Source organism: Pelophylax lessonae (assembly GCF_965119305.1).
Source record: "Pelophylax lessonae genome assembly, chromosome: 3".
NCBI lineage: Eukaryota > Metazoa > Chordata > Amphibia > Anura > Ranidae > Pelophylax > Pelophylax lessonae.
The window spans coordinates 599,267,413-599,279,976 of NC_138770.1; the positions used below are offsets into that span (position 1 = coordinate 599,267,413).

Below are 12,564 nucleotides of genomic sequence, written 5' to 3' on the forward strand. Positions count from 1 at the left end.
ATAATACCCTACAAGCGTATTAATGGGGTTGTCCGTTCCTTGAAGGAAGAGATTCTGCACAGTATAGGTTTGGATTCACCTCCACCACAACTAACTGCTGATGCAGAAGGCTTCCTCTAATACAACGACAAACTCTACATACCCCCTACTATGCGCACCAAGATCTTGGAATTGTCACATGATGTGCCTATGGCAGGACATATGGGTATGACAAAGACCCTTAATTTGCTTACCAGGCAGTTTTGGTGGCCTGATATGAAGACATCTATACAAAAATTTGTCTCTTCATGCAACGTCTGTGCCAGGTCCAAAATTGACACTACAAAACCATCCGGTCTACTATGCAGTCTACCAATACCCCAGACTCCATGGGAAGTTGTGTCCTTGGACTTTATAGTAGAACTACCACCTTCCAAAGGATTAAATACCATTTTAGTGTCAGTGGACCATCTGACAAAGATGGCACATTTCGTTGCTATTCGCAGACTACCTTCGTCCAAACAAACAGCGGAACTACTCATGAAACATGTCTTTAAGTTACATGGTATTCCAAAAACTCTTTTGTCTGACCGTGGATCACAATTCATCTCCAAGTTTTGGCAAGAACTATGCCACATACTACGAATTGAGCGAAAGCTCACTTCTCCCTACCATCCTCAGACCAACGGACAGACTGAAAGAGTCAACCAGTGCATCGAGCAATATTTACGTTGCTATACATCATACCTACAGGATGATTGGGTGGATCTTCTCCCTCTGGCAGAATTTGCCTACAACAACGCAACCCACAGTACGACCAAACAGAGTCCGTTCTACTTGAACTATGGGTTTCATCCCACTATTCTTCCACCACGCATCCTTCCATCAAGTAACCCAGTAGCCTCAGACTATCTTACCCAAATAAAAGACTCTCTGGGTTTTACTTAATACTACCATCTCACACGCTCATAGTCAACAAAAAAAATACTATGACCTTCGTAGAAGACCTTCTCCTCAGTATGCTATTGGGGACCTCGTTTGGCTATCAACAAAAAACTTAAGATTAAAGATCCCTAGCAAAAAGCTTGGGCCTCTATTCTTGGGACCCTTCCCAATCAGGAAACTTATTGGAAAAGCTGCAGTACAGCTCACATTACCAACAGACCTCAAGATACATCCCATCTTCCATGTGTCGCTACTGAAGCCCCATGTTCCTGACCAAGGAATAAGGCCTACCATCCCACCTCCACCTCCTGTACAAGTTGAAGGCAGAGAAGTAAATGAGATATAGGAGATTCTGGATTCTCGTATCCACAGAAGAAGACTCCAATATCTAGTACGATGGAAGAACTATGGGCCCCAAGACGACACCTGGCTGGATACCTCTGATATACATGCCCCTAGGCTGATTCGCAAATTTCACGCGAAATACCCGGAAAAACCAGTTCTAGAGGCCTTCCGGAGCCGGCCTTAAGGGGGGGGGGGGTACTGTAATGTTCTGGTACCCTTATTCCACTTTCCTATTCAGTGTATGCGTTCCACCATTCTCTTCTGGTAGGTGCGCATACACCTTTAAGACCGATGCTGTCATCACTGAGCGCTGCAGAGCGGCTATTTCAACCGCCAACGTTCTCACTCACATGTTCGTTCAACCTGCCTTGAAGCTCATATGCTCACAAGCGTACCTCGCTGTCGGAACCTCGCTGCTGATCCCTGTATCCCGCTACCGGATCACTCGCTCATACCGAACCTCTCTACTACTGCTTGCTATTAGTGATAAGTACCCCACAGGGGAATCCTCCATAACCTTCCTACTAAGCTTACACTATCTAGCTCTGCATATTAAGGACTGTAACTATCATCTGCACTGTTGTTTTAGATTGCTAGCTCTTGAGCCTACTAACATCTATCCTTGCACTGGGTTAGTCTCTCCTGTATGTCATCTGCTGTCCTACCACCTACTACCATACATGATTGCTAACCTATCTGCATCCTACCTGTTACCATCTATACTCTCATGAACATTTCTCTTAAGTGCTGTTCACCTATTTGTCACTGTTCATACCTGTCTCTTCAACTCATCACCACTATACTGCTATATACATCTATCACTCCAGGAACATCTTATTGAGTGTGTATATTTGTATGCTGAATCAGACAGACCACAGTGATGAGTCTTTGGAGTTGGAATTGGTATTTCAACGTATCTCTACATGACTACTGAGTGGAGTTTTTCTGCAGCTGCAAATCCATCTTGTTTCAGAAAACGCAGGAGCGTTACAATGCTATACTCTGATTAAAAAGTGTACCTTTAATTTTTTTGAGCAGTGTATATACATTACACACAACTGCCACATCGGGGGGCTATTTATAAAACATTTTCATATTAATTTTGTGCAAATTGGGTAAAACAATGTTCTATAAGCTATTCACTCTCCTATATGAATATTGTTTTATTATGGGCTGTAGTAAAATATCATAAAATACCAAGGCCATTAGAAGGAGTTCAGAGCATATGTCTTTATATACTTATATTTAACAACAGTTAAAACATGTTTTTAAAAACATTCTAGAGAATGATAGAGGGAATGAGCAAATATACGTAACTATTGGTTACAATGAATAGCCCAAAGAACATCCCTTTTTACTCAATTTGCACAGAACAAATAAACATATAGATGGCTATGAACCTTTTTTTTTTTTCATAGACCCCTAAGAGTCTGATAATAATCTACATAAAACCAAAATAATTATCCCTTGTGAACTCATACTGGGATCTATATGCACGGATTAGTTGAATAATTTAATATTGTACAATTAAAACCTAAATCACCCACCTCTTTGTCCAAGAAATTTGCAGCAATCAGCAAACCCCCCGCCAGCAGCATGGTGAAGGGCTGTGTTACCATCCATGGCAATAATCCCCATATCCCCCTTGTAGGCAGACAGAACCATCAAGATCTACAATAAAAGGCAAATGATAACAGACTCACACTTTAAGCATAATTCCTATTTCTGGCACTTTTTCCGATTAATCTATCCTGTACTCATACATTTATACAGGTCCCTAAATTATCAATTGTGCACAGTCTGTATCCATCCTGGAGAGATCTCCTATCACTTCCTGAAATCTCTCTTATAGGAACACAGATGCAATAAAAATGTGACAGAGATTCTACACATCCTCAAATATTTAAATTAAATATGTTTTGGCTGAATTTGGGTTTCAGGTTTCAGAATAACTGGTTCAGGCATTCTCACCTCAAAACAGTTATAGTCATTAAAGCAGTATTGAACCCAAACCCGAAAATATCATATATTGCAACTTACCAATCATTAGATGTGGTGACTGCATTTGTTTTCTTTTTTAGGCTTTTTTTTTAGATTTGTGTATGGCCAAAGCTCAATAATGTTGCCTTCTCTGAACAAATACTGGATGAGGAATCTCTGCTGCTCCCAAAATATGTAACTGCTGTGCATTGTTCAGTTAGTGCAAGAATTTGATCTTTATGGAGTAAAAGCAAAAAACAAAAAAACAAAAAACATACCCCTAGGAAGCCACCTTTGGCAGCAAAATGTACAGCATGATACCGCTGATTGTCAATAGCATTTACTTCTCCTTCTTTCTCCAAAATACTGCGAACAACCTCCAGAGCTCCTTCCCTTGCTGCTTCCATTAGAGCTGTTCGACCTGTGTTCTAGAAAAATAATAGTAGCAGGTCATTTTTTATTTGTTTTATATAAAAAACATAGCGTTCCAGACAACAAACCTTTAATTAAAGCTCCAACTTTACAACCCCCCCCCCCCCACACACACACACACACATGTGAGGTCCCCCAGTCATATATATATATACTTTTTACTCATACAAGTGTCTTCTTACTGGTCTGGTGATGTAACAGGTCCTTTCTCTTCTCCTGTGACAGTAACAGCATGGAATCCTTACTATTGCACTGAACAGCATGCAAGTTTTGACATGTGAGTGCTGTTCAGTATTTTGAGCCCAGCCCAGAGTACCCTCGGCCTCGGGGGTGTCAGTGACAGACCGGGCCCTGAGGAAACCCTAATGCTGGCAGTTATTCAACCTCAAAGACTGGTTACATCTAGTGGCGGAAAGGAATTACTGCTGGGAACAGCTCTAGATGTAAAGTGGAAGTCCAGTCTAAAATTAAAATCCACTTGCAGCCACAACCTAAGACTAACCTATCAAACCCTGTAAAGCAAAACTCGCTAAACATACCCTTTCTGAAGCCGCACCGATCCTGTCCTACGCTGAGCTGTCAGCGGTGGCTTCTCTGTGAAGGTGTGTGTAGGAAGGGCAGCGACAACAGAAGCCCAATAGTATCTCTATGGGTGATGTCACTTCCCAGGCATTTCCCAGCCGTTGTCAGCTGTTTCCTGCACAGAGCTTCCGCAGCTGGAGACCGGAGCGGCTTCAGAAAAGGTATGTATGGCGAGTTTTGCTTTACAGGGTTAGATAGGTTAGTCTTCGATTGGGGCTGCAAATAGATTTAGAGGATTTTTATTTTAGGCTGGACTTCAACTTTAAGGTATCACAGCAAACGTAGCTTATTTATTTTTACCTTAAACAGGTCTATTCATTTTGTGACCCTTGAGTTCTGCTTAAAATATTTTCATTAATTTAATTGTAGTTAAAATAACCGCACAGCCGAGCTGCATGGAGCATAGGCATTTGAACATGCACTGCAGACAGACATCGGCACTACAAGCCATGAAGAAGCACAGTGCATATGCATATTACATTGTCACAGTCAAGAACCCCAACCTGAAAAATGACATGCAACAGTTGCTCAAGTGCATGTATATAGACAGGATGCGGCTGCAAAGTGGCTGGTGGAGAACTGCAGGACTGAAGTGCAACAAGGAATGAAAAAATGCTAACTGATTATGATACACGGTGGGGTTGACTTACTAATATGGGAGAGTGCAACACCTGGTGCAGCTGTGCATGGTAACCAATCAGCATCTAACTTCAGATTGTTCAATTAAGCTTTGGGAGCTGATTTCTATGCAGAGCTTCACCAGATTTTGCACTATCTGGTTTTAGTAAATCAATCCCAGTGTTTTAGAAACTTAAAGTGGACCTTGGCTCCAGAAAAAGTCCTGCTGGTTTGCTCTCTCCCCCCAGCCTGTATGTAAGTAACAGTTTTTTTTTTGGGGGGATGGGGGGTATTGATTTTTAGTGGTACCCGCTCCCACTTCTGCAATCCTCACCTTGGCCAGAATGACATCCATTTTCCCGCCACCTCCCCTTTAACAGCCTCCTGGAAGATGTCACACGTCCCAATAGTTTGCAGGACCATTCACAAAACGCCCTGCAAGCTTGTGCATGCACAGTGGGGAATTGTCCAAGGTTCCTCAGGAAGCAACAGCTGGCTCCTGTATCCAGGATGGCAGTGCAGGGGACCCACAGTGGTAGGAAGACAGTGCTAGACCCCAGGCACTGGTAAGCACCTGTTCTTCTAAAAGTCAGCACATAAAATTATTTGTGGCTTTTGACTTAAAAAAATAAAATAAAATAAACTGCAGTTACTCTTTAGGCCCCTTTCTCAGGTGGCGGATCCGCTCGACGGACTCCGCTAGCTCAGTGGGCATCACGCTGTTCACTGTGCAGAGGCGGACCTGTCAGAGTCCCGCTCTCCTCTATGGGGAGATCAGATGAAAACGGACAGCATGTCCGTCTTCATCTGATCCCATCCGATCTGATCTGCTGAACGGATGGTGAACGTATCACCATCCATCTGTTTTAAGCAGGTCTTGATGGATCGAATGACAGATGGGTGTTAGCGGACACATCTCTGCTGACATCCGCCTCTCCATAGAGTAGAATGGACAGGCAGTCCTGATCAGTCCAATCGTGTGAAAGGGGCCTTAATGTAATTTAGTAGATGTAATGTAACATGTATATTTTTTTCCCTTGGGAAAAGTGCATTCTGACTTGTTAATATAAACATAATTAAATTGAGCAATCTGATATTCAATCTTTAACTGAATTAAAAATATTTTTTCAGACCTATTTAATATGCCTGAGGAAGGAAAGTAATTGATCCCTAAAGCTTGCATCTTAATCAATTTTAGTTATGCTAATCAATAAAGGGCATCACTTAGATTCCAGGCATTTTTTCCTAACTATTTAGTTAACTTAGAGATTTTTTATTTTTATATAATTTTGATTCCAAGTCATTAAAAGCCACAATTTAAAAGAGGTGCTCTGGATCCCATCTTACTTGAACACTCACACACCCTTTTGTAAGCAATATGAACTCTATAAAGAGTTTGAGGGTTCTGTTCTCACCAGAAACACTATCTTAATGGAGCCTGTATGTTCTCCAGTGATGAAGGCTGTCTTCTGTTGTGTGTCTGTATGACTGTAATAGGGACAATAGAATAAAACCTGCTTCTGGTGCAGAGATTGATGTGTTTACTCTTTGAATATGAACACTGTAATGTGATGTGGAATACCTTGGCATAATATAAATTAATCTTCTCAGCTATACTTTGCTGTGGTTGAACAGATTGCTTGTCTAAATGTCCCAGAGAGGTATGCTGGCTGGAGCATTGTGCACCTGATAGGCCATCCTTGCCACATAGGTCAATAGGTAGAAACCAGATTAAAGTGATCTGATAATTAAGCTCACAACTAACAACCCTGACCCATAAAACAAACAATCTCCCAGAAATCGTGGAAATTATCATCCTAAAGGCAGGTGTGACCAATAAGGTGATGCAGGCTTTCCTTTTTCCAGTGATTCTCCAGCCTCTATATGTTCACTATGTTATAGTTTACTTAATGTTTACTTAATGATCACATGATTGAGAATCATTCTAATTGGTTCCCTTTTGTCAGTAACGACCAGATCAGTGACAGTGAGTGTCAGTGACAGCTGTGCTTATGAGCCACCAGCCATGTCAAGTATTGGCTGCTGGCTGTCAAAGGGAGCATATTTATTAACAAACCCTCAACATGAGGCATCAAGCTGAGGTGAATTAATAAATAGGTTGCAGGTCAAAAGGGGTTTGAGTGCCGGTTCACATTCTTGCGGCTGCGGCGATTGCATGTAATATCGGAGCGCACTGCTCCTTCATTACATGCGATCGGCTGTGCGGTACGAATTCAGCCATACACTTTGTATGGCTAAATTCGCACTGCACCCGCACCAAAGTCGCACATGACCCTTTTTTTCAGCCGCATCAGGATCGGATCGCACAGTGGTTCACACTTGTGCGATCCGATCCTGTGCGAACTGTCAGATCGCACTGCGATATTCGATCAAACTGGGGGTGTTGTTAACATTTCATTGACACCCCCAGCGTATCGCATATGGCAGTGTGAACTGCCAGGGGTGCGTTTGCGATGTGGGAACAGGCTGCGAATTCGCAGCCTTCGCGCATCGCATAAGTGTGACTGGCACTAAAAAAACATAAATACTTTGTGTGATTGGGATTCCTGAAAGTTGCTACATTAACATTGTTTGTTTTGATTGTGCATTGTTTATGGGGACCTGAGCTGCCAGGGGAAGAACTCCTTCAGTGAGGCCGGGAGAAAGGGAAAGGAAAGACAGGTGCTGGTGGTAGGGGACTCAATCATTAGAAGGCAATCTGTCACAAAGACCGCGAGCGACGAACAGTCTGTTGTTTACCGGGCGCTCGGGTACGGCACATCGCGGATCGGGTAGACAGATTATTGGGTGGGGCTGGGGAAGACCCAGCTGTCATGGTACACGTGGGTACAAATGACATAGGCCTAGGAAGATGGAGAGTTCTAAATGATTTCAGGGACTTAGGCGCTAAGTTGAGGAGTAGGACCTCCAAAATAGTATTTTCAGAAATACTGCCTGTACCTCGAGCCACACCAGAGAGGCAGCGGGAGATTAGGAAAGTTAACAAGTGGCTGAGGAGCTGGTGTAATGAGGAGGGTTTTGGGTTCCTGGAGAACTGGGCTGACTTCTCAGTCGGCCGCCGGCTCTTTGGTAGGGACGGATTGCACCTAAATGGGGAGGGTGCAGCCGTACTGGGTGAGAAGATGGCCGAAAAGTTAGAGGGGCTTTTAAACTAGGTGATGGGGGGGAGGGTACAGATGTAGAATTAGCCAGTGGAAAGCAAGATTCAGAGGGCAGAAATGGGGACATTAGCGGTAGGGTGTTCGGAGCTCCTAAACCCAGGGTGGGTATGGGGAAAAACCACAAGAGCAGCCTAAAAACATAAAATGAGTATATATGTAAACGGCCAAAATTACGAGGTTCGTATACCAATGCCAGAAGCCTGGCCAACAAGATGGGAGAGCTGGAGCTGCTGATGTTTGAGGAGGACTTAGATTTTGTGGGAATAACTGAGACTTGGTTCGACAGCTCTCATGACTGGATAGCGACCATTCAGGGGTATTCCCTTTATCGCAGAGATAGAGAAGGTAAAAAAGGGGGAGGGGTTACGGGTATGTCTGTATATTAAGAACAGTGTACAGGTAAATATGAGGGATGATATTAATAATGGAGCTATGGACGAGGCAGAATCCTTCAAAGGGAAGGCACTGTGGGGAAGGTAATATTAGGCGTATGCTATAGGCCCCCCAACCTGAGGGTGGAGGGGGAGGCGGACCTCCTTTTACAAATAGGATTGGCAGCAAGGATGGGAAATGTCATTATAATGGGGGGCTTTAATTATCCAGATATAGACTGGGCAGAAGGAACCTCGCATTCAGCCAAGGCTCGGCAGTTCCTAAATGTTTTGCAGGACAATTTCATGGGTCAGATGGTGAATGCACCGACAAGAAACGATGCAGTACTTGACCTACTTGACCTACTGATTACCAACAATACAGACCTGCTCATGGATATAGAAATACGGGGCAACTTAGGAAACAGTGATCATAGGTCAATTAGTTTCAGTATTAATTACAGTAATAGGAAACACAAGGGTAATATAAGGACACTGAATTTCAAAAGAGCCAATTTCCCAAAACCGCACTCTCTGCAAGAAAAAATATTAAATGGGATAGAACCCTGTGAACAAAGAGCACGGAGGAAAAATGGGAATGCTTCAAGAGCATACTTAACAAAGGGGTTGACCAGTGCATTCCAAAGGGAAATAAATTTAAAAGAGCAAAACTAAACCCCTGGTGGCTAAACTCCAACATAAAAATGCATATTATTGCTAAAGAAAAAGCCTTCAAAAAATACAAGACTGAGGGGTCATTGGCAGCATTCAAGGATTACAAAGAGTGTAATAAGAAATGTAAAGACGAAATCAAGGCGGCTAAAATAGAACATGAGAGACATATAGTGGAAGAGAGTAAAAAGAACCCCAAATTTTTTTTTAAGTATATAAACAGTAAGAAAGCGAGGCCAGAACACATTGGCCCCATAAAAGACGACAAGGGAGATTTGGCCACAGAGGACAGGGAAAAGGTGGTAGTGTTAAATAATTTCTTCTCTTCAGTCTTCCCAAAAGAATTGGGGGGCTACCCTAACCCAGCTTGTAAGGCCAAACTAAACAACACACCTCAGGAAGTACCGCCATGGCTAACAGAAGATAGATTTAGAACTAAACTAGAGAATCTTATCATAAATAAATCACCGGGACCGGATGGCTTGCACCCGAGGGTTCTTAAAGAGCTCAGCCAGGTGATTGCCAGACCATTATTCTTGATCTTTAAGGATAGTTTACAGATGGGTATGGTGCCAGCTGATTGGAAAAAAAGCCAACGTGGTAACAATATTTAAAAAATGGCCGAGATATATCCCAGGTAACTATAGGCCGGTCAGCCTAACATCAGTAGTCTGCAAGATTTTGGAGGGGATGTTAAGAGACCACATCCAAAACTTTAGTAATGAAAATGGTATTATTAGTAGTAATCAGCATGGATTCATGAAAAATCGTTCTTGCCAAACCAATCTATTAACCTTCTATAATGAAGTGAGCTGCCACCTAGATAAAGGTAAGCCTGTGGATGTGGTGTATCTGGACTTTGCAAAGGCCTTCGACACCGTTCCCCACAAACGCTTACTGTTCAAACTAAGGAAGGTAGGTATGGACAATAGGGTGAGTACCTGGATAGAGAACTGGCTCCAGGTGCGAAGGGTGGTGATTAATGGGGAATACTTGGATTGGGCGGGTGTGGAAAATGGGGTCCCCCAGGGTTCTGTCCTCGGGCCAATCCTGTTTAATTTATTCATAAATGATCTAGAGGAGGGGATATCTAGTACAATCTCAGTATTTGCGGATGATACTAAACTAAGCATGCCAATATCTTCTATGCAGGATGTGGAAACCTTACAAGCGGACCTGAACAAAATGATGGGGTGGGCAACTACATGGCAGATGAGGTTTAATGTTGAAAAATGTAAAGTAATGCACTTGGGTGCCAGAAACCAGAAAGCAAGCTACTCACTAGGGGGGGAACCTCTGGGTGAGTCTAGAATGGAAAAGGACCTGGGGGTACTGGTAGACAACAGGCTTGGCAATGCCAAGCCGCTGCAAGCAAAGCCAACAGAATACTGGGATGTATAAAAAAGGGGATTCACTCCAGAAATAAAGAGATTATTCTCCCGCTCTACAAGACTCTGGTCCGGCCACATCTGGAGTATGCTGTCCAGTTCTGGGCACCGGTCCTCAGGAAGGATGTGCTGGAACTGGAGAAAGTCCAGAGAAGGGCAACAAAAATAATTAGGGGAATGGAGGACATCAGCTATGAGGAATGACTACAAGCACTGAACTTATTCTCTCTGGAGACGAGACGATTAAGAGCGGATATGATATCAATGTACAAATACTGTACTGGCCCTAGCATAAGGAACAAACTATTCAAAGAAAGGGAATACAATAAGACATGTGGCCACTCACTAAAACTAGAGGAAAGGGGGTTTAACCTTAAAGTACGTAGGGGGTTCTTCACTGTCAGAGCAGTAAGGATGTGGAATTCTCTTCCGCAAACAGTCGTATCAGCAGGGAGCATCGATAGATTCAAAAAACTATTAGATGGGCACCTTAAAGACCACAACGTACAGGGGTATACAATGTACGGTTAACAGCAAACACACACACACATCATAGGTTGAACTAGATGGAGTGATGTCTTTTTTCAACCTCACTAACTATGTAACTATGAGCTTTAAAGGACTACGAGGATCAAAGTAGAAGTATTGTTGCTTTTTATCTTTTACCTACAGGTAAGCCTACAATAAGGCTTACCTGTAGGTATAATTACTGTAATATCTCCTAAACCTGCAAGGTTTAGGAGATATACGTCCTGCATGCAGCCGCTGAAACCAGCAGCGCATGCGCTCTGAAGGTCCAGCGAACCTTCAGAGCTCTTTGCCGGCTCCTTGCTGGAAAGTTACTCCCGCGTGACGTCATCACGGCTCTGGCCACTCACAGCGCCGGAGCCGCCGAACCAGGAAGAGACGCCGAGGGAACATGACAGCTCCCTCAGCGGTAATCGGGTGACTGTGTCGGGGCTTTGTTTTAAAGCGGGGTTCCACCCAAAAGTGGAACTTCCGCTTTAGGGAGTCCTGACCCCCTGACATGCCACATTTGGCATGTCATTTTTTTTGGGGGGGAGCGGGTACCTAGTTTTGACAGGTACCCGCTCCCACTTCCGCTCGGAACGCCGCGGCGCCCTGAACGGAAGTTCTCCTCTCCCCCTCCCTCCCTGCAATCTTCTGGGACACGTCAGAGGTCCCAGAAGATTGCCGGCCAATCACGGCGCGCAGCGCGACTCGCGCAGTGGGTACCCGGCTGTGAAGCCGCAAACTGTGACAGCCGGGTGCCCACAGCAGTGATGCTGGCGCCGAGGGAGAGGATCGAGGCTTCGGGCGGCCGCATCGCTGGACCGTTGGACAGGTGAGTAAATGGCTGGAACTCCGCTTTAAGGTAAATATTTCATAGTGAGCTAGTATGGGATGCATACTAGCTCCTTATGCCTTTGTTCTGCAGGGTTTGTTTTTTTTTTGTTTTGTTTTTCGGTGAGGAAACAACCGCTTTAAGAGCCACTAGCTATGCAAAGGGTTGGCTGGTGGCTTTAGAAGGGGAAGTTCATAAATATATACCCAGCATGATGTGCTGGTAAATGTTTTACAGATTGTGGGTGTCAAGGGGTTAAAAACATAGATGCAATTGCAGTTCCTATGTTCATGTCCTCACAGATTTCCTACAAAAGGTTACTTGGGAGGTTCAACAAACAAGAAAGATCAAGCCAAGCTTTAAGTGTTACTAAACCCAGGAGCTTGCATTCACTATATCTGGTCTCCCACAGTACACAGAACATGGAAATGCAATTATTTTAATAAATAGAGAGGGATAAATACTTTTTCTCATTAGCAGTATATAGCAGCCTTGTGACTTCTATCAGTTCCTAGTAAAGCTTGTAGGAGTTTTCATTCTCCCCTGATCCTCTGTCTGCACATGTCTGGACAGTGCTGACTGGCCCTGTGCTGATCACATGCAATCTCCCAAGGAAAAAAAAAAACCTCTCTAGCAATACACACCAAACTGAGCATGTGCAGACCCTGATCAGGATCACAGAAGACAGAATCAAACAGTCTTTATACACAATACAAAGGATTAAC

General features: G+C 43.7%; 1 protein-coding gene across 1 annotated transcript in view; it reads right to left on the reverse strand.

Annotated features, from left to right (window-relative positions):
- The window catches only part of ANKEF1 (ankyrin repeat and EF-hand domain containing 1), a 70,165-nt gene that overhangs the window by 30,483 nt on the left and 27,118 nt on the right, over window positions 1–12,564 (reverse strand). Inside the window, exons 4-5 of the mRNA XM_082249955.1 lie at window positions 3,528–3,677; window positions 2,817–2,940 (exon numbers count right to left, since the gene is read on the reverse strand). Of these exons, the coding sequence (XP_082106081.1) occupies window positions 2,817–2,940; window positions 3,528–3,677 (274 nt within the window). The remainder of the gene's footprint in view (window positions 1–2,816; window positions 2,941–3,527; window positions 3,678–12,564) is intronic.